The sequence below is a fragment of the Cololabis saira genome, chromosome 2 (assembly GCF_033807715.1).
Source record: "Cololabis saira isolate AMF1-May2022 chromosome 2, fColSai1.1, whole genome shotgun sequence".
In the NCBI taxonomy this organism is placed as follows: domain Eukaryota; kingdom Metazoa; phylum Chordata; class Actinopteri; order Beloniformes; family Belonidae; genus Cololabis; species Cololabis saira.
This window is the reverse complement of record NC_084588.1, coordinates 13,922,486-13,948,184: the sequence shown is the minus strand read 5'-3', so window position 1 is coordinate 13,948,184 and position 25,699 is coordinate 13,922,486. Positions and strand designations below refer to the sequence as shown.

Sequence of the window (25,699 nt, the reverse complement as noted above, 5' to 3'; positions counted from 1 at the left end):
CACCACCCTCCGCGCCTCTGATTGGTCGGGGGGCGGGGCCGTCAGACGTTTGAATCAGGAAGCGGGAGTCAGCGCGAGGGGACTCGTGGCTCGCAGCGATTTTATTATAAAGCGCAAAACGTCTGTTTGGTGATCCAACTCTGAGGTGCAGATGTTCATAAACCTGGTGGCTGAGGAGAAAAAATTTAGAAAAGGGATGTAGACGGGCTGTTTTTTTCTCAGCCGCTCCCGGCTCCAGCTGATTTCTCATCAGCGCCGACATGAACAAAGCGGTTGCGCAATCGAGTACGTCACAGCAGCTTCACCACAACCCCCCCACTTCTCCCTTGGCAGTGCGAAAACACACGTGTGGGGCCGTGTAAAGCCGCACCGAGCCGTACCGGGCTGAGCCGATACTAGTGGAAAAGTGCCAATGGAGGTAGAAAGAGTACAGACCAGCAGGGAGCAAGGGAAAGACAAGACAGAATATACACAAAAGGCTTGATGAGACACAGGTGCAAACAATCAGAGCTGATGGGAACAAGGGAAGTCAAGACAAAACTTAAACACAGGATGCAGGTTTTCAAAATAAAACATGACGTAAATACAAAAACCGTGACGTAAAACAGAAACCTTTGACAGTTTGCAGAAGCACATAAACAGACATGCCAAAAGAAAGTAACATTAGTATTCATGGACAAACAACTTCCAGCTGCAGTCGTGCTTCATTTTCAAACTGTTTGCCCAAAGTGGTGCAAGCAAACTATATAGACAAAAAAAGTCTCAACTGTTGCAACCATCAAGCAGGACGGGAGATCTAAAGTTACTAGAGATGGTTTTTACTGATAGTTGAGAGGAATGACAAATAGTCCTTGACTGATATAGCAATGATGTTTTAGTCGGCACACATTCTTGGTTTTGTGGTGTGTAAAACATACATATTTAACTGACAACAGGGGATTCCATCCCTTTGACATTTAAGGTATTTGTCACAACTCAATTCAACTTTTAACAGGACTTAATTACAGTGAATCAGACAAACGAAAAGAAAGCAATACAAGCAGTTGGTGTGGTCATGTAAACCACTCTTGTCACCTTTACATAAAACTTAAATAAAATGCTGTCCAACGGGCATCCAAAACCAATTATACCTCTTAAATAATTAACTCTGGAGAGCAGCTGTTATTAGAGTTGTTGTAATGACCACATTAGTCACCCAGGTTTTCTGTCTTGGCTGGTGGACCAGTTTAATGTATTTCTGTTTGACAGTCAAACTAGAGTAATATCTCAGGGAGGGAAATGACTTCAGGCCCAAAGGTCAGCAGTAAGCAGCGTTAATCTCCTTCTGCTCCCTGACAAAGCATCACTCATGTCAGGTCAACGAGAGCGTCATGTGAAGCCGCTGAAACACAGAAAACATCCACAAAGAAAGAGACATTGTTGTTTCAGAAAACATCAGTCATCATTCAAACTGCAGGAAGTGATGATTAATGCTCTTCATGTAAGAAAAACACACAAGTCATCGCTTTGGCATTAGAAACTGTAAATAAAAAACCTTTTACAAGGAATCTTTAGAAAAACATGGTTTTGACTTCACGTCTCCTCGCAGTAATTGGATGTTGCCATAGTTACCGGTATCATCATAGGACATTAAAAGCAGCTACATTTTGGAACTTATTTTTATATAATTACGTAAAACTGTAATCATAAAGGGCTCTTGAAGGCGTTTCTGTGTTTCTGAATCTTCTATTTTAGAGCCTTTGACTTATATTTGTAGTTGCAGGGATCCGGCGTGACAGTGGTCAAGTTCTGCCGATGACAAAATCCCCAAATGTTTCTCTATTTTACGCCAAGAAACAAAACCCTGAAAGTTTTTAACCATTCTTCACAGTTTCCCCAAATGCATTTCTGACAACCTGCCTGGCAGGGTTTTTATAATCTTTTTTTTTTTTTTTTTTTACATCCAGTCATGTGGTTGACTCCTCTTATACAGTAAACTTAATAGTTATAAGATCTGTTAATAGTTGTTGTTTTTTGTTAGTTCCTTTTTATATCTCCACTTTCTTAATATTGTGAGATGTATTGTGATGTCAGACGTGAATGTACAGTTACAAAGAATGGAGCAGTTCCTTCTGTGTGCTCTTTATTTAGTTTTGTTCAGTCCGTCTCACACCAGCCACACCTCCATCCCATCATTCATTGCTCTCACAGCAGGTTTTGCTTTTATCTGAGCCAGATCCTATTTTTTCACCCCTCAAATACACTGGTTTTGTCCTTCACTACATGACCCCCCACGCCCCCCCCATATCTATTAATATCTATTTATGTGTCACTGCCTCTGGCTGGATTTAAGTTAACCAATAAAAAACACCCAGACAGAATGTTTAGCATGTGTACATCTAAATTTAGCATCGACATAGTCCTATAATCATTTGAATACAATTATACTCAAGATTTTCATATATTCTGTGAATAAACATAAATATGTGCAGATTACCAGTTTATCAAAATGGTAAATTAAACAAAGTAGAAATAAAATAAAACTGAATCTTGCCCCTTGGAAACTGTATAATTTAATCCCTGGCATGAGTCACGTCTCAGTCATGGAGCACAAATCAAACAGAGCCTGCAGACTTTAGTGAAAACAAACAGCATTTTGGCATCAGGACTAATAACCAAACCAGTGTCCAGTCGGGCCCTAATTAGCGAAATGGCCTGCTGAAGTGAAACGGCTCCTGGTGTGTGGGGGTTTCAGGCAGGATGCTCTCAGCCCTGCTGGGTTTTTGTCCCGCTGTCTGCTGACTCCACAGGTGAGTCAGGAACCGCTGGCTCCACGACCACAGGCAGAACCTGACTCCAGTCAGCATTTCTGAAGAAACAACACCATCTTCTGGTAGTTTAAGGTCAATTTTAACTCGCTGTGGTTGATTTTTAAGGAGCAGTGGAGCCCAGTGTCCACAGATTACTTTAAAAACAAATCAAAAATAGGTACAAAAAAAACAAACTTAAGTCTGCACCGTAAGCAGTCGTGCAGGTGGGTATTTTACTAACTGAAGGACAGGTATTGGCATCATATATGTTGGACCTCATGCTAAACTAAACGTCTGGCCACATTTGCACAAAATATAAATATTATATTAGGCAGGAATACGAGCTTAATGAACATGAACCCACTTTTAAACACGATGGCATGAGGTGATTGATATCTAAAGGATCTATGCTCATGTAATGAAATCTGATTGATCAGGATGGACAACGTTATGTTTTGGGATTCTTCTAACATCTGACATGTTTTAGACTCAGTAAAGTCTTACCGTCAGACCAGTATCTTTTACACTTTTTCTCAGGGCTGTGTGAGTGTGGACAAACAGAACCCAGATTGTTCTACAATCTTGACATCCACGTTAAAGAAAAATAGCCCTTTTTCTCCCTCAACACACCTGTCTGTATCTAAAAAAAAAACAAGGATGAATGCAGAACAGCTTTGTGAAAAAGCACATGGTGAAAGTCAGCATTTATAAGAAGAGCAGCTTGATATAGGACACTAAAATGACTGTTTACAACACAAAACACATAGTTCAAATTGGAGAAATACCATCCCTCCTGCTAATTCTCGCCAGAACTCTTGTTGCAGCATTTTGCATCAGCCTAAACTAAAAAGGAAGTACTGTACATTACAATCTCAAAATTACTAAGGAATGGACTCGTTTTTTGTCCATCCCTCTGAGCCACAATGCTTTTTATTTGGAGAATATTATGTTGGTAAAGAAGGCAGTCGGAAAAATATGTGAATTAAAGATTTGTGTATAAACTGAAGGGCATCTTCTGGTCAAAGTTTTATCAGTTTTGTAGCAGAAATTCTGGCTCATCACATCTTTAAGACGTGCTTTCATTGGTCTAACCAATTGGTTTTATCTGTCTTCATAGATAAGTAGAATGGTGAATCATCTGCATAACAGATGCAAATTCACGTCATCTCACGGAATAAACATGATGTGAAAAGTATTGGTCTCAGCACAGAACCCTGTGGATCACCATGCTGAACACCGGTGTGTAAGTAAGACTCTTCTTTCACACGAACTAACTGGAATAAGATAAATATATAATATGCTCCCTTTTATCCCAGTTTCCCCCTCTGCAATGAAATGTTGACACTGGCACTGATCATATCAAATGTAACACGGACATCTATCTACAGTAGACTAGTATATCTACTGCTCACCCTAGACTTCATGCTCTGAACTAATCTAGCTCGCAGTAATCTCATTATCATCTGCTCTGTGCAGTGATGCTAATGGCAGACAATGACCACGTCCTTCTCTGCAGGATTTTGGTATCCCAATAACATTATTTGCAGTCTGTCTGAGCAGTGCACCTGGGAACTTGGAATAATTACATTCCTGATATAATCCATCTGCATGTATTCATCCACAAAATACACTCAACCAAAATGTCAGAAGATTCACAAATGAAAATGGTTAGCAGCCTGCAGTTATGTTTGAATTACAACCCTCTTACTCAGACACATTTTCATTTATGCCAGAGTGTTATCGCAGTACCCCAATCCCTCATAATAAAAATACAAAACCTAATTTTCTATTTTGCCCAGAGATGTGTGTGATGGATCCTTTTCATAAGCGTTATAGCTCACATAATCTGAATGGAACTGCTGGGAGTCTTTCAGAGTGTTTCGGATCATTTAACATTTTGAATACTTCAGTGTTTCTCTATGAAAGTGTGAGGTATGGAGGCTCAAAGTTAGCCACACGGTAAAGTGCTTTGTACAATCTGGAAAAGACTGAAAGGCCAATTATTATGAGTACAGACTGTTTTGTTTCCTACTATCAGTATTTAATGTGTCTATTTGTGAGAAATCTAGTCGTTTTGTCCATTCATCCAGCCTTCCTTTCATCCATCCATACATCCATCTTCTGCTACTTATCCGGGTTCAGGTTGGGGGGGCAGTAGTCTAAGCAGGGAAGCCCAGACTTCCCTTTACAGGGCACTTTGTCCAGCTCGTCTGGAAGGATCCCACGGCATTCCCAGGCCAACCAAGAGACGTAGTCTCTCTAGCCCGGGGGTCGGCAACCTGCGGCTCCTGTGGCTCCCTGGAGCTTTTTCAAAAATGTTTGACCTTTTTTTTCCTTTTTTTTTCTTCTTTTTTTTTCTTATTTTTCTTTTCTTTTTTTCCTTTTTTCTTCTTTTTTTCTTCCTTTTTCCTTTCCTTTTTAATCTCGACATTTCGACTTTTTTCTCGAAATTTTGACTTTTTTCTCGACATTTCAACTTTTTTCTCGACATTTCGACTTTTTCCTCAACATTTTGACTTTTTTCTCTAAATGCATAATGAAAAAAAAAAATCTTCCCCCAGTTTTAACTAAAAAAAACATGCAGCATGTGTTGCCTTCATTCTACGGCTTATACAAGACTTTTCCTTTTTTGCGGCTCCAGACATTTTTGTTTTTTGTGTTTTTGGTCCAATATGGCTCTTTCAACATTTTGGGTTGCCGACCGCTGCTCTAGCCTGTCCTGGGTCTTCCCCGGGGTCTCCTCCCAGGGGAATGTGACCAGAGAACCTCACCAGGGAGGCCTCCAGGAGGCGTCCTAACCAAATGTCCGAGCCACCTCATCTGGCTGCTTTTGATGCAGACGAGCAGCAGCTTCTCAACCTTTCTCTCACATAGAGCCTGAATATCCTGCAGCAGAAACTCATTTGGCTGCTTGTATCTGTGATCTCATTCTTTCAGTCCCAACCCCACAGCTCCACAAGTCAAGTCAACTTTATTGTCAATTTTGACATGTGCAACACAATACAAGTATGACATTACTTTCCTGAAAGGCTTATGGTGCAGCAGCTAAACAAAAATGTGCAAATGTTGGGTACTGTATATAAGAACAAAATATACATTTTTAACAAAGTCCTGTAATCATAGGTGAAGGTGGGAACGTAGACTGACTTGTCAATGGAGTGCTTAACCTTTTGGCTCAGATCCTTTTTCACCACAATTGTCATGATTTGGGGTTTATTTTTGTTTCTGTTTTATTTTAAAAGTTTGACTTCCTTGTTCCCATCTGCCCTGATTGTTTGCACCTTGGTCTCTTCAGTCCAGTCAGTATATCTTGTCTTGTCTTTCCCTTCTGTGCTGTTTTATCTCCCATTGTACTCCATTCTGTTTCTTTGGGTTTAACATGTTTAGCTTTTGTGTGAGTTTCTGGGTTTTTTGGCTTATGCTGAGTTCTGTTTTGAGTTTAGTTCCTTTTGGTTTATGTTCTTTGGCATCCCTTCCTTGCATGCTAATTCTCAACATTTGGTTAATACATTACTTTTTCAACACTATGCGCCTCCTCTCCTAAATTTGGGTCCTGTTTCCACTCTGCAATTTCCCAAATTGTGACAACGATCGACCGATGCGCTGCAGCCTTGTTACTCTATTTCATTTTGGCCTTTAAAAAAAAACTATCCAGTTAAATTGATCCATCGGGATAGAGTGAATTTGGTTGTGGTTGTGGCACAGATGTTCTTGTCCAGTTTTGTTCTTACATCCGTTCCCTCAGATTCCTGCAACTAAACTTGGATGTACATTCCAATAAAGGTTAGGATAAATGATAACATGCCTCTGAAGTTTGACTTTTTGCACCATTACAATACTTCTAGGCAACTAGTCATCATATCTTCTGCTCTCTGAAACACATGTTAATGCTCAATAGTACACATATATGGTTCTTTAATATATTTGCATTATACTAAGATGCATTCATTTTCAATGGCTTTTGTCCTTAATGGCTTTTTTCCCCCTTACATTACTTTTACTTTTATACTTTAAGTAGTTTTGAAACCAGTACTTTTATACTTTTACTTGAGTAAAAAACTTGAGTTGATACTTCAACTTCTACAGGAGTATTTTTAAACTCTAGTATCTATACTTCTACCTGAGTAATGAATGTGAATACTTTTGACACCTCTGAGAATCAGTGACAAAGTGACGGAGTCCAACCCTCACCGGAAACCGATCAGATTTACTGCCAACAATGTGGACCAAGCTCTGACCCAGGATGTGCAGGGACCGGACAACACGTATAAGGGAGTCTTGCATCCCCACAGGAGTCCCTGAGGGACACTAGCGAGTGGCTTCTCCACGTCCACAAAGCACATGTATACTAGTTGGGCAAACTCCCATGACCCCTCCAGAACCCTACTTAGGGCGTATAGCTGGTCTGCTGTTTTGTTTTGTTTCTCTTGCAGTGTTTTGATAAATTTGTGTGGAAGGAAGCAATTAGTCCACTGTGCTAGTGGTGCATTGGTGCATCACTAATCCCACTGCACATTCAAAAAAAGGAAAACCTTATCACAGCGTGTGGCAATTAGTACCCCGGTGTAATTAAATCTTTGGTTGCACTGAGCATTAAAGGCTACGAATAATGTCACCGTAGTAAAGCGCTGTTATCACCTTTCTAACGGGGGACTTTGATAAATTATTTAACCAATCAAATATTTGATTGGTTAAATAATCACTTGTAGTAAAAGAGTCACTGCATTACAAATCCACAGAACGTGTTTACTTTTCAGGCCAAAACATTTCAGATTTCATTGGTGAATGTGTGGTACTCAAATGTTGTTGCAAGTTAAAGAGCGAGCTGTGGCTTGTTTAGTCATATTTGCATCTTGGTTCTCCTCTCCACCTGTTTCTTGAGTAGATGTTCAGAGGATTTTCTTTCCCGTTCATGCTTTTTAAACTTTATTTGAAGTATACATATGATGGATGATGGAAGCAGAAACAAAATGCAATTTGAAAATCTCCAAACCCACATTTTGTTCTCAATAGAGCACAGAAATAAATAACTGAGGCCAGTCAGTGTGCAGTTATGTTAAACTGTCTTCAGGAAAGAACTTCAGGGTTCCAGTTATTTTACCACCATGAAACACCTGTTACCTCCTCCTGTTAGCTCCTTAGATCTTTCCGTGTTACCACATCAATCCAAAGCCAAAAGCCTGCCCCACATTCGTATTCATCTAACGTATCGTGACTAGGCGCTCCACCTGAGTAAAACCCTCCACATTCACGTTTCTCCATTTATTCCATCCATCCAATCCATCCATTTTTTATACCCGTTTAATTTTTTGCACGGTCACAGGGTTCTCCATTTATTCAGGATTTGTAATTAGTTAGGTGCTCACCTGATTATTGCCATGAAATGCAAATATTCACATCCTCTGTTTAAACAATTAGAATGCTGTTTTGTCAAGAGGCATCAGAAAACCAGCAACACTGGTTGGGCCAAGCAGAATGAATCAATGAGCTCATGTTTCATCCTTTACTTGTTTGTTTTCAGTAGAAACTTCAGGCATTGAACAAGGAAATTATCACATTACTGTATCTCCAACAAATGACCGTAAAACAAGCTCCTACATTTTTTTATGGGACTTAAAGTGCAGAACGAATGAAAGGCTTGTTGGCGGTTGGCCGTAAGCCCAAGGTTCTGGTGAGCAGCGTCTGCTCTGCTTTTCAACATCGTTCACAGCTGGATGCTTCGCTTTCATTCAGCACAGTTTGGGGTAAAATTCTGCCAAAACCACATGAATGGACTGAAGTTATCACCAACTGTTACATAAGTGGGATACACAGAGAATGAAACACCGAAGGGAATAAGGTTAAAAAAAGGTCAGTTTCTAAAATAATTAAAGTTTTCTCTGATCAATTCCAAAAACATTTTTTTCCGACCTCCTCAGCTAGAACAAATACACAGCTTTCTGTAATATCTATATTTGTGCAGGAATTTGTGCAGGAACGATACATTTTGGGGGTTTTAAAGCCCAGTTCCTGGGCTCTATTTTAAGCATTAATCACCATCAGCCATCAAAAGCCAAACACAATGGCAATGACGTCTGTGTTGTGCTCAAGCTTGAATTCGGACTCTGATGGTTTTATTATATAAATCAGTCCCTGTTTAGTTGAAACTTGAAGCTTAAAATGCATGAAGCCACTGAAATGTATCACAAAGCAATAAGAAATGCTGAGAAAAAAATGTGGAAAACCAAACAACAAACAGTTGACGACACTTGTGTTTATTGAAGATCAGACACATACATGCTACAGGACACAATCAGGACTTTGGGCAGTAGTAAACACATGCTCATCCTCGGGCAACAACTGCCTAAACATCAACACACATGAGGAAGATAAATATGAGACACCGACAGCTGCTGAGAGACAGGGAGGTTGGTTGGTTGGTGGAGGTTCCAGCTGAAGGATGTGCAGCCCTGCAGAGCTGAAACTGAAACTGCGAGTCCTGAAAGGCTCAGATGCACTTGAGCAGGTAGGAGTTGCAGTTGGCTCCTCTTCCGCAGTCGCAGAGCTTCCCGATGCGAGGCCCGAACTTCATGGCACAGCGTTCACCCATCCCGCACTGACGGGACGAGAAATCATCACTGGTCAGGGAGATACTTTACCATTCTTGAACAGAGGTGTCAAAAGTATTCACATTCATTACTCAGGTAGAAGTATAGATACTAGAGTTTAAAAACACTCCTGTAGAAGTTGAAGTATCAACTCAAGTTTTTTACTCAAGTAAAAGTATAAAAGTACTGGTTTCAAAACTACTTAAAGTATAAAAGTAAAAGTAACGTAAGGGGGAAAAAAGTAATTAAGGACAAAAGCCATTGAAAATGAATGCATCTTAGTATAATGCAAATATATTAAAGAACCATATATGTGTACTATTAAGCATTAACATGTGTTTCAGAGAGCAGGAGATATGATGACTAGTTGCCTATAAGTATTGTAATGGTGCAAAAAGTCAAACTTCAGAGGCATGTTATCATTTATCCTAACCTTTATTGGAATGTACATCCAAGTTTAGTTGCAGGAATCTGAGGGAACGGATGTAAGAACAAAACTGGACAAGAACATCTGAAACAACCACAACCAAATTCACTCTATCCGGATGGAGCAATTTAACTGGATAGTTTTTTTTTAAAGGCCGAAATGAAATAGAGTAACGAGGCTGTTCTTAAAATGTAAGGAGTAAAAAGTACAGATAATTGCGTGAAAATGTAAGGAGTAAAAGTAAAAAGTCGTCTGAAAAATAATTACTCCAGTGAAGTATAGATAACCAAAATTTCTACTACCTTACTTCTACTACTTAAGTAAGGTAACGAAGTATTTGTACTTTGTTACTTGACACCTCTGTTCTTGAATCATGGTGCACCCTGATTTTCTCATTCATTCATTTTGATTGATTTCATTGGTTTTGAATATCAAGAAAAATTAGACACAGAACAAGAAAGGGATTTTCATGCCCTCCAACTTTATTCAGCAAAATGATTGGATCTTGTTAATTAGCATAAATCGAACCTGTAAGCAACAGGCTGACTTATTTTCACTGATCAGAGGACTATAAAAGTATTCCCCTCATTCAGCCAAATTAAACTGAGCCTTATCTTTATCAGTCATTAGTCAGTATGTAATTGTACCGACTGAAAGACTGCTGTTGACACTTTGTTGTTATCTTTTAATTAGTGCTGGGCATGCTCTGCAAATTAATTATTAAAAAGCAGTCCAGGGATGCACGCATTAGAGCATAATCACTCCGCCTGATCTTGTTAATTAGTTACTTGAGCTTTCCAAAGATGTCTTGCATCAGCATCAATGAATGTGAAAAAAAAGTCATGTTACCAGTGGGATGCTCCCTCTTTTCTCCGCAGAGGAAACACGGTGGTGGTACATCTGGCCCAGCAGAGCCTCCAACGCTTCCACCTGTGGAGCAAAGATGCCACACCACAAAAACACCACTGAGAAGACAGCCCGGGAACAATAAAAAACACCAAACATTCACCGAACAGACCAGAAGACCTTTTTGGTTGTAGTACAGCCGTACAATTAAAACTTTTAGCACAAGTCCTGAGGTGCAAAAGAATCTAAAGTACAATATTAGAAAAAGTGATAAAGGTCCTGGTAACAAGATGTAACTGCCACATAATAAATAAACTGCTATCAGTTTCTTTATCATGATAAATAATATTACACAGTCCTATCTACAATACCCTCAGGGGGACATCATCGTGCAGACATACTTTGCAATATTTATTTTAAACTAAGAATTCAGTTCTTTTCGGGCAAATCATTAAACTATGTAAAAAAAGCAAATACTTTACCATTACATTTTTAATTAAATTCCCTTAGATTTAGAAACACAACCCTCGAATGAAACGTATTCTGAATTAAATATTTGAAAAATATTAGTAGTGACTTTAGTTGTCATCCATTAAACTGCTGCACTGCTCAGGCGTTTTGCATCAGTTCATTTGAACTATTTCGGTTCTTTAGACCTCAAATACGTCTCTGATTTTTCCAACAGGAAGAGATAAAATTATCAATAAATGGGTGGCTGACATTTTTTGCATATTAAGTCCTTAAAATAACTATAAATACATTTAAGAATGTCTAATCTATTATTACATAAAATCTAACAAAACCAGAATCCTTGTGCTGTGTAAAACGTTTTGTTTCTCCAACTGCTGCTTTGCTAGAATGCACTCAGCGTTTTCTGAGAATAAAAAAAAACGTGTACAGTATGCAAAGGCAGGAACACACGTTCAACAAATAAATAAATAAAAACAAAAACATTATTACTGACTTTGAGGATTTCTCTACTTTAACACAGACCACCCTGCAGCCGCACTGATCTCTGCTGTCCCCTCCAAAAAGTTGCACTGTTTCTCCACAAACCCCCCCCATGCAGATCTCTCCAGATACTGACCAGGTTTCTGTCTGCAGCAGGTTCAGCTTCTGCAAACTCTTCGGCGGAGATTTCCTGTGATACCTGTCCGTGACCGGCGGGACTCTGGGCGGCCAGCAGGCCCAGCAGCAGCAGCAGCGGTGCGGAGCTCTCCATCGTCCTGGAGGAGGAGGAGGAGGAGGAGGAGGAGAAGGAGGACAGGGCTGCTGCAGCAGGAGGAGGTAGCTGATAAGGGGCTGCAGGAGCTGAGAGTTTCAGCAAACCCACAGGAGATGCTCCCTTCTTATAGATGCTTAAAACCACGCCCGAGAAGCTGCAACGTGGGGGGCTGGATTAAAGTTCGCGCACATAAGTGAAAATACAAGTCTAAAGCGAAATGCAACTTTCTTATCACGTCTAAATCAGCAGGTATTTTATGGTGAGTTGTCTTTGTATTCGGAAAACTGATTTCCGCATAAAGCCTGAATTATGGTCTGCGTTAAATCGACGCAGACCCTACGGCGTAGGGGTACGGCGTAGGGTACGCGGCGACGCGCACGGGCGGTGCTTGTCGCCGCGTACCCTACGCCGTGGGTTCTGCGTTGTCGTAACGCGGCACCATAAATCAACCGTAAGAAATGTCAACTGGAACGGCCTCTAGTCGGATGTTTCAGTTCAGAAAGCAGAAATACGTCACCAAACTCAGACATGGCTATTACCAGCAAAGTAATTAGTCATCTGCAAGACATCTGTCTTGTTTTATTCACATCAAATTACAAATATACATGGAAATCGAGGTTTATATCAGCAGACGGAGTCTTGTTGCAACGTTGTTTGTGAAATTACACATTTTTACTTATGTTTATACAAAATTTTGCAGACCACTTTGTGTCTGTTTCATGAATTAATTAACTTGCCTATTGAAAAAAATTCCATTAAAATAATCTTTAATTTCATTAATCAATAAAAGTCACAAAATCATGTGAGTAAGAAAAGTGAATTGCATCACACACACAGGTGAGCAAACAGTTGCAGGTGAGAAGTTATGATTAACAGTTCTTTGCAAAAAGCAGAAGTATATACTGTACAACATTTAATCCCCTGCAGAGGGATATTGACTTAGGGTGAAGTCCCACATCTGACAGGCACGTGCAAAAGTTTGCACGCCATTTTTAATGGCATATTATGAGTGTCAGCCTCCATGGGACTCGGTAGGGTAGACAGCAGCCAGGTGCTGATAATAATCACTGATGAACGGGTGACCAGCGGTCGTGAAGACCTCTGAGCAGATGCTTTGACAGTGAGCTGGACATTCAGTTGTGTCAACAAAATGCCAACTGGAAAAGACATAAGCTATGGTCTTAGAGAAGCAATTGTTGCTGCACATTAATCTGAGACGCGCTATAAACCTTTTTGAAACAATGAGTTAAATATTCTGCAGCAACGAAGACTCACAAGTGGACTGCATTCATGACAGTTTCCTTCGTTTCTCAAAAATTCACAGTGACATGACATGACTGCTGGGTGAGAAAGGCGTTTTCTCCTTTCTCACCCAGCAGTCATGTCATCCATTCATCCATTTTCTACGCCGGATTCATCCCATTCAGGATCATGTTATAATCTGCCTGGTAGTTAAGTTGCAAGTCCATATCAGTTTTATTTTGTTTTTTTATTTGCCCCCCAAGCTCAGAAAATTACAATTTGCAGACCTGGTTGAAAATGTCTCCAGAGGTTGTAGCCTCCTTTTTTTCAACTCAGCAATTCTCTTTAGGTATATCACAAATTTTGTCATTGCATAAATGTCTAAAAACCCATTTAGGCTAAAAAAACTTTAGGCGAAAACTCAGCAAAATAAGGAAATCAAGGCCTCCATAAAAGTGATGCAGAAAGATTAGATTTTGGTCATTAAAGTTTTATGTCTCTCATGAGAGGTTTCTGCAGCCAGCACAGTTCAGCTCACCTTCTGGAGGTCACTGTCCACCAGTCTCCTCCAGCCAGACCTACTTCACCTGCAGCTTCCACAATCAGCATCTCTGTTCCTGTCATTCCATCTCATGCTATGACACGCTACTCTCCATCTGTTTTGATCAATCCTGACTTCGGCTCGTTCTTCTTAAATGTCTTCTTGTCGGCCAACCCACCACCTATAGTAGAGCCTTTAAGCCTTGTTAGCAGGGGCGTCAATTAGGTATGGCAAGGTATAGCAGTCGCCACACCTTGGGAAAATGTAAATGTTTGTTTTTTAAATACATTTATGGAATTACTTTGTGTCTATTTGTATTGATTATTCTATTACTTAATACATATAGAATAATTCAATTCAATTCAATTCAATTCAATTTTATTTATATAGCGTCTAATACAACAGAGTTGTCTCTAGACGCTTTACAGAGACCCATACCCAGAACATGACCCCCGAGCAGTAATAACTACAAATGCAAATCAGAACAACATGATCGATTTCACTAGTTATTATACACTGCAAAAACTCAAAATCTCAACAAGAATATTTGTCTTATTTCTAGTTAAAATGTCAAATTTTTAGTTAAAAAAAAATCTCATTACATTTAATACAAGACTCAAAAACAACCATTTTCACCTGTTTCAAGTAAATTTTCACTTAAAATAAGTGGAAAAATCTGCCAGTGGAACAAGATTTTTTGCTTGTAATGAGAAGATAAATCTTGTCCCACTGGCAGATTTTTCTACTTATTTCAAGTGAAAATATACTTGAAACAGGTGAAAATGGTCAAATAACAAGTTATTTTTCTGGTGATGACTCTTGTTTTAAGTGTAATGAGATTTTTTGACTAAAAATGAGACATTTTAACTAGAAATAAGACAAATATTCCTGGTAAGATTTTGAGTTTTTGCAGTGAGCGAGACTGCATTTGAAAAAGTTACAATTTTCTTGACCACACAGATCAGCTACATAAACTTCTGTGATGAGTATTTGCTGGACGTGTTGATTGATACTCTAGTTAAGTTCTGTGACTCGTAACCTTGCCATACCTTAGTTTCCACTGAATTGACGCCACTGCTTGTTAGTGCTTGTTATTTGTGAGTCTCGGCTGTATTTCAATCCCAACAGCAGGAGCACACAATGTCAGGAAGGAAAGAAGAATGAAAATAGCAGTTGGTCCTGCAGTTGAGTGAAAAAATGCAGTCTGAAGTCTAAAATGACAAGAGTGAGGTAAAGTAACACGTCTGATTTGTGTAGATTAATCTTCACAAATCACTTGCACTTGGTCGCTCTGAAAAGCTGGCGAAGAAGCTTCAAAAGCTGCATATCCTGACCATGAGGAGCCTAACGTTTTTGTTGCTTGTGAAATCAGAAATGGCCGCTAGCGTTCAGCCGACGAACATTTAGCACAAGCTGCCTGCTCTTAGCTGAGCTTGGTCCTCTCACCCTTCCAGACCAACCAACCCACAACCAGTCATTGTGGTCTGTCAGTGGATTTAGTCGCACAACAAAACATAGGACTTAATTCACAGCTCAGAAGTCCATACAGTGCTCTCCACTCTTTGTGCTACCAAAAGTGATGACAGCAACCCATTGGTTTCCAGTGGTCAGTCGAGGAACTGTAATTACTCCTACTTCCTTGTTGGTCAGATCTAATAACTCTGGGCATATTTTGAAGTTGTTTAGGTCTGAACAGGAAGTGTCCTGGAAAGGATTCAGGAACCACCTAACTGATGTTAGCTTAGGCTATGAGTCATTGGTTGGTTCCCTTAAGACCACAGTAAAGCTCTTTACTATTTGATCTCTCTTTTGTTTGCCACAGATCTTTCTTTGTATGGTTTACTCCCTGATTTGAGTTGTACATGTCCTTTGTTGAATAACAGAAGTGAATGCTCCAAAAACATCATCCCATCCATCAACTGTACTAAATTATTATTATTATTATTATTTTAGAGATCTGCAGGAGTCTATCCGAGCTCTCTTCCGATGAGAGGCAGGGGTACACCCTGGTCAGGTCACCGGTCCTTCGCAGGGCCAGATATAGATGACCAACCACACATGCTCATGCACTGACATTCAACTGACACACATGGTTTTGTGCACTAAGATAGTGGACCTTGAATTTGCTGATTCTATTCTATTCTATCATATATCATATCATATCACATCCTATTCTATTCTATTCTATCATATTCTATCCTATCATATTCTATTATATCCTATCACATCCTATTCTATTCAATTATATCCTATCATATTCTATTCTATTATATTCAATTTTATTCTATCCTATCATATTCTATTCTAATATCCTATTCTATCCTATCCTATCATATTCTATTCTATTATATTCTATCCTATCCCATCATATTCTATTCTATCCTATTCTATTCTATCCTATTATATCCTATTCTGTTGTATTCTATTCTATTCTATTCTATCCTATTCTGTTTAATTCTATTCTATTCTATCCTATTCTGTTTAATTCTATTCTCAGATTCAGATTCAGATTCAGAAAACTTTATTCATCCCCGAGGGGCAATTGGGCATGTCTCCTTATGTACAAAAAAATATATAAATATCCGAATGTCAGAAAAAATCTAAAGAAAAAAATTCTATTCTATTCTATCCTATCCTATTCTGTTGTATTCTATTATATTCTGTTGTATTCTATTATATTCTGTTGTATTCTATTCTATCCTATCATATCCTATTCTGTTGTATTCTATCCTATTCTATTCTATCCTATCATATCCTATTCTATCCTATCATATCCTATTCTGTTGTATCCTATTCTATTCTATTCTATCATATCCTATTCTGTTCTATCCTATTCTATTCTATTCTATTGTATTCTATTCTATCATAATCTATTGTACCCTACTCTTCGGCTTGCTGCGCTCTCTCTCTCTCTCTCTCTCTCTCTCTCTCTCTCTGCGGTGCTCGCCCCGCGCTGACCAGCAGGGGGCGCTGCGCCCGCACTTCTGCTGCGTTTCCTGAAACTCATATTTAGGATTAAGAAGTTGAACACACCCAGTGACATCAGTGGAGGTTTCAAGAAGGAGAAAAAAAAAGTCTGTTCAAACTCTGCAGAGGAGGAACCAGAGGGCCTAGAGCTCTCCTTCCCGGGTTTTCTGTCGGTGTCGTGCGTTTCGGAGCTCCGCACAGTGTGAACCGGGCCGGCCGGGACAGCCCGTCAACTTTCTACCTTATTATCTGAAGCAAGCCGCGCAGCGCAGAGAGGACCATGTCCACCTCAGAGGAGACGGACGGGCTCCGGCCGAGATATGGCTGTAAGTTTTCTCTCCTTTCTCCCCCCCTCCGGGGCTCCTGGTCCCCGTCTTTCTGCCAACACAAACTCTCCAGAAAAGCTGCTTTTACTGTTGCGCCGCGCTCTCAGCCGCTCCTGACAGACAGACAGCATGCTTTATTAGAACTTCCGTGTCTTCTTCATACTCTGGAGCAAAGAGGGAGGCCTGCTTTCTACATTCACACACCTTTTTCTTCCACTCCTGTGCATGCAAGTTCAATTTAACAACTTAAGTAAGTGAATCCTGAAGTCCTCGGCAGGTATTAAAACGTGACATAATCAACCAGGTTTCAGTTATTGAACTTTATCACCTTTATCAACTGTATCAATGGAGGTTCCGCCCAACAACTTCTGGATCCTCTGTAGTTGAGGCGTGAAGGAAGTGAGTGAATTAATGAATTATTGCCCACTAAAACTATATTTCTCTCTTAATCCATCACATATGGACGGCAGGCTTCCCAGGCATGTCCTTGGATCTCATTTTTCATGTCTGTGTTGAGACACACTCAGAAACTGCACCCCTTAGGAGTCACCTCTGATCATTTTCAATTACTCACCTCTCAGTTTCTTCCTTTTGTTTTATTCTTTTTTTTTTTTTTTGTCCAAATCTCGTTTTACCTGCTGAGGACTGATCCCACCAGATCCCCACACAGATATCACTCTGATTAGGGAGAACAGGGCCCTCCCGTCCCCATCCCCCTCTCCTCCATAATCCTTCTTTTTGGGGGGTGTCGCTCCTGGAAACATTGAATTGTGAGCAAAGTGACAGCTTCTTATCATTTGAGTTCGTGGGAATCGTATCTTTGGAGCATGAATAAATGTTGCCAGCCAGTCTTGGCACACATCCTGCGGGGATACAACCCTGAGGTGAATTTAAAAGCATGTGTCAACTGGCAAATGACTTAATAAACAAAGCTGACTTCTTTTGCAAGACACCATCGTTGTGGAAGTTATTTATACAAACAACTGAATGTAAAGCTTAATACAGAGATCCAGAGATCCTTGTTTTTCTTTGACGTACACGTTTGTGCAGCTGTCCTGGACGGTGTGGAGCGGCTCACGGCGGAGGAGATGGATGAGCGGCGGCAGGCCAACATGGCCTACGAGTACCTGTGTCACCTGGAGGAAGCCAAAAGGTAAGAGGTCGACGGTCTCCACGCAGCAGCCAAGTGCACGTCGGCGGGCTGATATTAGCATTTATTCAGTCCATGGGAACTGAGAATCATGTAATTTCCTGGTACTTTTCAATGGTTTGATTGAGAAAAAGATAAACAATTGCGTGAAATGTGCTGATTTAGCTTATATTCCATCACCAGAAATCCAGATGTGCTCTTCTGCCACATAAGACAAAGCTCATGTTTGATTAATTTCATATTGATTGTGAAAGTTGTGGCCATTGACAAAAATGGAAATTGGTCCATTCAAAACCAGCGATTGCCAGGTTTTATTTGTTCTCACATGGAGTCTTTGCAGCTCTGGAAGTTGGATTTGACTGGGTTCTGTGCTGTCGTGTTGGATTTCTGGTTCCTTTGATCCGCTGCATCAGACTGAGATATATCGACGTAGCTCCATAAACGGCCTGACAGAAAGTCCGCATCGATTATATTCTCCGTGACTTTCCAGTAATGCAGTCCCAGCGGGGTCCCGTCTTCAGAGCTGCAGCGTTTGGCGTCACGCAGTGATTCCTTAAAGTGAGGTCTTCCCGACGGGCGGTGCAGCAGATTTTACTTTGGAAATAAAAAAAAGCTTTTGTATCCGCGTGAAGCCGCTCATACCAGAAGTATCACTACTGACATTTCTCACAGTCCTGCAGCTACTTCTGTGTAAGTCGCTGAGGTAGAAACTTGTGCAGCCGCGCTGGAGTTACAGTTAACTGACGGGTCTCACCTTTTAGTCAGACATGTGCTGCTTTTTTATTGACCTGAGGGCACCTGAATGGGTCAGCCTCATGACTGGATGACAGTTTGTGACGGCACTCGTTCAGGGTTGGACTGTCTAACATTTACTTATATTATCAGAGTTGAAACGGGACTTAGGTCATTAATAAACTGAAAAGGAAGATGTTTTGTCCGGTCAGTGGCCGCAACAGCAGGGGTGGCAGAGGAAGACTGGACTGGTCACATGTGGATTTGTGCAACACTGTTAGGTGGATCCACTCCACAGATCCTGTTGTTATTCAGGGCGGTGTGGTTCCGGCACCCAGCGCTGCATCAGCCAGCTCCCCTGATGGTGGTGAAGCCATCAAGGTACCACTCCATAACGCCTCCTGACTCCTCTTCCCTCAACGCGGCTTCAGGCAACAGCGCTCCTGACCTTTACACTGACCTGCTAATCACCAGTTCTCTGTCCAGGAATGGTAACAGGCTCTAATCTGAAAACCCCCCGGGATCAGCCAATCCAGACAGGCTGTATCACTGGTCTGGTGTTGAGATGTGCAAGGACACTGTGTTCGTATTTATGGTGAAAGCTTTAGACAGCACACCAATGAGGAAGTGATCAGCTTCTGCTTCGTACTGGCGCTTTTTGTGTTTTGGAAGATATGTGCACTTGAAGTAGGGCTGGGCGATATGGACCAAAAGTCATATCTGGATATTTTCTAGCTGAATGGCAATACTCGATATATATCGATATTTTTTCTGTGCCATAATTGGGGTTTCCCCCAAAGCATTATAGCATAGCATCTCTGTTAGCTTAATTTTCTTCTGAGGCAAACCCTTAAAAAAACAGTCAGTTTTAATACAAAGCCTTGTGCCAAATGTCACAGAGGTCTGCACAATATCAAAATGTATAAAACAAATGAAATAAAAATAAACTGCCTGCATATATAGAATAAAAATGCTTCTTGAATAAAAAAAAAAACAAATATCCCTTTCCTGCATAACAATTAAATTAAAATACACTGTACAAAATAAGCTATATCAAAATCATTAAACCCCCCCCCCCTTTTTTTTTTTTTTTTTTTAGATCGATATAAACGATATTGTCTCGTACCATATCGCGTTTTAAAATATATCGATATATATTAAAATCTCGATATATCGCCCAGCCCTAACTTGAAGATGCAACAAACACTTTCCAGCTTTAATTGGATGACTTTAGCAAACTAGTTTGAGCCAGATGGATGGATGGATGGATGGATGGATGGATGGATGGATGGTTTTAGCCTGCCAAACAAAGACGCTGGTGTGTCATCTGTTATCGTGGGTTCAAAGATTCAAAGACTTTTATTGTCATTTCACCACATGTCAGAACATACAGAGGGATCAACATTCTGTTTCTCCACTTGACTCATATTCCTGATCCAGTTGAGGCCTGAACTCATGTAGCAGGATTTCTGGACTTTTCAGTGTTGTTAACATTAGTAATTTCTGTGTTGTTTATTGTAGCTTGAACTGGAGCTCTGCACCATTATTATGTCCTGTTTGTTTAAATGGATTTTAAGCTTTTGTGTTTCAGCAGGGTTATAAATAAAGTTCTGTGGAGGGAGGGGTACTATCTTTTGTACCATCTTTGGTACTATCTTGGTGTATCCTGTTCTCAAAATTAAAAAGATTCCAGATCGCAGACGGGAGTGACCATGTGGTTAATGATTGTGGTGTTAATAAAAAAAAAAGAAGATGCCTCAGAGTTATATGTTGATGTATTAACTCACCAGCCGGAAACTCAGACCACCCATCTTACTGTGTGGGGATTTTGTGAAACGAAGGTTGGATTCTCATTAAAATATCTCCCTGGATGAGATGTCCTTTGATGTGACCCGTCCAGATTTAGAGCATAAACCTACCAGCTAAAGCGTATTTAGTTAGAGCTCCATCTCGTTGGTCCAAGTTTTCCTTCTTTTGTAGAGGAGTTAATTCATTCATACTGCTTTGAGTCATTTAAACCATCATTTCTGTGTGCATGAGCTAGGGCTGGGCGATATGGACCAAAAGTCATATCTGGATATTTTCTAGCTGAATGTCGATACTCGATATATATCGATATTTTTTCTGTGCCATAATTGGGGTTTCCCCCAAAGCATTATAGCATAGCATCTCTGTTAGCTTCATTTTTTCTGAGGCAAACCCATAAAAAACAGTCAGTTTTAATACAAAGCCTCGTGCCAAATGTCACACAGGTTCCTTTATTAACAGAGGTCTGCACAATATCAAAATGTATAAAACAAATGAAATAAAAATAAACTGCCTGCATATATAGAATAAAAATGCTTCTTGAATAAAATAAAACAAATATCCCTTTCCTGCATAACAATTAAATTAAAATACACTGTGCAATTAATACAATGTAGACAGTAACAGGCAGACTTTTCCACTGAGGTTGACAGTTGTGCAAATAAAAAAACATTTGTGCAAATCTCAAATAAAACACTCAAGTCAATTTGTCACATCAAAATCGTAAAAAAAAAAAAAAAGAATTATTATTATTTTTTTTAATAATCAATATAAACTCATACCATATCGCGTTTGAAAGTATATCGATATATATATTAAAATCTCGATATATCGCCCAGCCCTAGCATGAGCTCTTACTCATTGGACTAATAACCACAGAGATCTACAGGTGGACAAATGAAAGAAGTCTTTGACATATATATGGGTTTAACAATATACTTGGGTTGTTTTTAGATTGGAGATATATGTGCACATCTCTTTAAAATCAACATGGACCAGATTCCACTGTGGGTCGCTTCTCAGTCAAAACCGATGAAGATGTGGATGAGGCCTGCTGTCGTGCGCAGGCGCGCGTGTCCGCGGTTTCCTGAACTTGTCAGCAGCCGTTTCTGTTTGACTTTGGTACTCGTAGAGGTGACTCGGCCGCGGGCCTGTGCCTTCAAAAGAGGAAGGATCGTGCTCGACAGGAAGTGACTCAGTCTCTGTTGATTTAAGCATCTACCGTGTTTCCACAGAAACCCGCAGTTGTCATGGTGACAGGTTCCGGTGCGAGTCTGCTGATTGAAAAAAAAGCCGAGTGATCGGATGTGTTTGACCTCACGTCTTCCACCTGCTCTGTTGTTTTAATCTGTGATCTTCAGGAAATTATGGATCCGTTAATTTGCTTTGTCTACAGCTAATTTCCTTCCAGAGGAGACTTCTGCAACAGTCACTACAACAACATGCCCCCCCCCCTAGGTTTGCTTTTGAGGAACTTGCAAAGAGTGAACCAGAACCCTACAATCATTCGTTTTATATAAATCAGGACATTTCCTGCCAAAGTAACGACGGATGAAGTTCTTTCTGAGCTCAGCAAAACACGGGATCTTGTGTTCAAAGCTCTTTATTTAGCTGGTGACACGGTATCCTTTTATTCCTTAAAGGATAAGATATAAACTCATCTTGAGTAAGTGATTATTCATCTTCATGACTCTGCTCTTCCTTTTAAAACCCACCAGTGTCGATCAGTGCTGTGACGTATCTTCCCACAAGTACGTGAAGGTGGAATTGTTTCCGGGGAAGGATGCATCTTGCATTTGCTTCTGGTCGAGTGGTTTGGCTCAGCTCAGTGTTGCAGCCTACATTTAAACATTTAAACGTTGATCTGATCCGTGTCTTGAACAGGTCAGACCGTGCTCTGCTTCAGAAGTGAAGTAGTCCAGTTAGACGTAGGGCCTGGCGATATATCAAGATTTTAATATATATCGATATATTTTTTCAAACGCGATATGGTACGAGACAATATCGTTTATATCGATTCAAATTTTTTAATTTGATTTTGATATAGCTTATTTTGTGACAAATTGACTTGAATGTTTTATTTGAGATTTGCAAAAATGTTTTGTTATTTTGCACAACTGTCAACCTCAGTGGAAAAGTCTGCCTGTTACTGTCTACATTGTATTAATTGCACAGTGTATTTTAATTTAATTGTTATGCAGGAAAGGGATATTTGTTTTATTTTATTCAAGAAGCATTTTCATTCTATATATGCAGGCAGTTTATTTTTATTTCATTTGTTTTATACATTTTGATATTGTGCAGACCTCTGTTAATAAAGGAACCTGTGTGACATTTGGCACGAGGCTTTGTATTAAAACTGACTGTTTTTTTAAGGGTTTGCCTCAGAAAAAAATGAAGCTAACAGAGATGCTATGCTATAATGCTTTGCGGGAAACCCCAATTATGGCACAGAAAAAATATAGATATATATCGAGTATCGCCATTCAGCTAGAAAATATTGAGATATGACTTTTGGTCCCTATCGACCAGCCCTAGTAAGACGGTCGTCTTAGTTGAAGTAGTTGGAGAGAACCTGAGCTGCTTCGGCCTTTCTCACATTTTAGTTTAACGCTGACTCACTAGGTCGCATTTTATTCACTTCTGAATTTATCCCAGAAGGATTTTTGTGACTCATTCTTTCTCAGTTATAAGTCAAATGGCGGCGCTCCAGCAGGATGGCGTACTGGCTCCGTTGCTATGGGCCATTTTACCTATGCAAACAGTTTGTTTAGATCCAGGTGGGAGTTGGAGGAGATGAGAATCAGCACCTCCAAATCTGAGACTGTGCTCCTCGGTCGGAAAAGGCTGGAATCCTGTCTCCGGGTCGGGAGTGAGTTGTTGCCTCAAGTGGGGGAATTTAAGCGTGAGATGGAGGTCTTTGTTCTTGAGTTGGAGAAGAATGGCAGGCGACTCGGTGCAGCAGTGATGCCAGCTCTGTACTGGCATCGGTCTGTTGTGGTGGAGATGGAGCAGAGCCAAGAAGCAGGCCTCCTCGTTTACAGGCTGATCTTTGTTCATACCTTCACCTAAGGCCGGCCGCTGACTCCGGTCTGAGCCCGCTGCCATCTACAAACAACACTCTGCAGTAGCGCAGCAGTGTTATGACAGAACTCCACTCGGAGTAAAAGCTTAAACGAAGTGAATAGTGTGACTTTATTCAGTTTATCATAAGTGTTGATTCACTGGCACCATGTTTGATTACTGGTTCAGTAATTAGGTCGAACTCGGGATTGCTGTTAAAAGAAGAAAAAAGTTTTCCAAATTAATATACAATGTATACAATGAAATAAAGCAAGCCTTATTCTGATAACTTATTAAGCCTTATTCTGAGACCCATGGTCTCCTGAAATCGTCCGATGTGTGGCCTTGATCAACAATAATTGTGGGAATAAATGTTTATCAGTGCTGGTTTATAAGCCTGCCATTAACTTTACAGATCAGAGAGGTGACTCATATTCCATTCCATTATTGTAGTAAGCAGATGGCTCTACTGTCTCCACCATGATGCTCTCACATGATGTTTTGACTATCAGCTGACCCAATTGTGCTGCTGAGTTGGGAAAACAAATAACATCTATGATTAAAAAAAAAAAAAAAAAAAGGCAAGTCTGTTTCATCCATTATAGATTTATTTCTATATGAAACAATGTTGTCTCCCAGTTGCATCAAGTTGGGGATTTTTTTTGCATTCAGATACTTTTATAATGAATGTAGCAGCAGAAAAACTTGCTGCCGCGTTCCTTGCTCTCTGATTGGGCGACCGAGCTGCCACATTGTCCCCAGCCGGAGTCTGTTTTGTTTCCTCGTCTGCATTTCAGGTAGACGGGTGTCCATGTAGAGCAGTTGGTGCGTGTGGCATGATGGGAATGCGTGCAGCAGGTGAAGAGCAGGGCGTGAGAGCATACCTTCAAGGATGGCTGCAGGAATGTGCTGCAGCTGGGTTTCTGTGGTAAAGCTCCTATCAGATGTGCTGCTGAGTGTTGATGCGGACTTGAATGTGAGTTTGATCATCGCTCGCCGCAGCAGGGATGCAAATGATGTGTTATCACTCTTAATTTTAATGTTTCGTTCAAATGAACGGAAACAGTGTGAGGCAGAGACGACCTGCTGCTCTCATTATCGAGCCTGATTTGAATGCTCGGGGACCTTCTCGCCTGCTTTCAAATGTGAACCAAAAACTGAGCGCTTACAGTTGGTTGCTGAGGTCGTTTCCAATATCCATCAGCAGTTTTTGTTTCTAAAAATAAATTTGGAGAAATTTGGTATGAGATTCAAAATAAAGCAGATTTTTTTCTAAAACATAACTGCAGAAACGAATACGGAGCTGTGATGCACATCTGTGGTGTCGGCTGTGATGCAGACATCTGCGATTTTAGAGCAACTACGGTAATACTGCCCTCCACACCACATCAGACAAAAACCACCTTCTGCGCACGTTACTAGGCCCGGCTGAAGAAGAAGAGTGCGGTTGCTGGCTGCAGGTCACGTATTAGAATAAGTGAGGAGAATTTCCACAAGAAATGTGCAATAATAAGTCTTCTGTTGCATATTTTTAGACGTGTTTGTAGGAACCATGGGAAGAAATGGAAAAACAACCATTTTCCTGATTTTGAGTTTGTAAAATGTGCTTGTTTTTTATTCGATAACAGTCTTCAAGCTCCCAGAATTGGTTGCAATGATGTCTTTTAGTGCCTGGAGGCAGCATTCTTTTATTTATTTATTTGATTATGTTAATACATTTCCCTGACCATGCTGAACTTATCCATCTGTAAATCAGCTCTCTCTGTATTTTTAATTCCTCATTGCAGCCTCAGAGTTCCTGGGAATGCCGCCAGACATGTTTTCGTTGAGTACTCCTCACGTTTATTGATCCCCACGCCGTCACACATGCAGACAAATCAGTTGAGACGGTTTCAGTGTGGAGTTGCCGATGGAGACGAGAGTCAGAGGATACAGTTTAACTTCAGGGTGTCATCACTGCCGTCCATGCTGCATGTCATCCACCTTGTCATCGTTCCC

The 25,699-nt window shown here is 40.4% G+C and overlaps 2 protein-coding genes across 2 annotated transcripts in view; one reads left to right on the top strand and one right to left on the bottom strand.

Moving 5' to 3' along the window:
- Positions 1-9,034: 9,034 nt before the first annotated feature.
- cartl (cocaine- and amphetamine-regulated transcript-like) lies at positions 9,035-12,050 on the bottom strand. Its single transcript, XM_061709027.1, has 3 exons — positions 11,737-12,050; positions 10,653-10,733; positions 9,035-9,384 (listed from the first exon to the last, which is right to left on the bottom strand). Exons 1-3 carry the CDS (start codon positions 11,869-11,871, stop codon positions 9,277-9,279), a joined length of 324 nt encoding a protein of 107 aa, XP_061565011.1. The 5' UTR covers positions 11,872-12,050; the 3' UTR covers positions 9,035-9,276.
- Positions 12,051-16,721: 4,671 nt separating this feature from the next.
- The window catches only part of iqgap1 (IQ motif containing GTPase activating protein 1), a 59,843-nt gene continuing 50,865 nt past the window's right edge, over positions 16,722-25,699 (top strand). The window contains exons 1-2 of the mRNA XM_061738539.1: positions 16,722-16,950; positions 18,001-18,103. Coding sequence (XP_061594523.1) covers positions 16,905-16,950; positions 18,001-18,103 — 149 coding nt within the window. The 5' untranslated portion in view covers positions 16,722-16,904. The remainder of the gene's footprint in view (positions 16,951-18,000; positions 18,104-25,699) is intronic.

Coding starts and splice junctions, on each gene's coding strand:
- cartl (XM_061709027.1), bottom strand. CDS start 11,871: ATGGAGAGCTCCGCACCGCTGCTGCTGCTGCTGGGCCTGCTGGCCGCC. Junction 10,734..11,736: donor CTGCTGCAGACAGAAACCTG/GTCAGTATCTGG, acceptor TTTGCTCCACAG/GTGGAAGCGTTGGAGGCTCT. Junction 9,385..10,652: donor AAAGAGGGAGCATCCCACTG/GTAACATGACTT, acceptor TCGTCCCGTCAG/TGCGGGATGGGTGAACGCTG.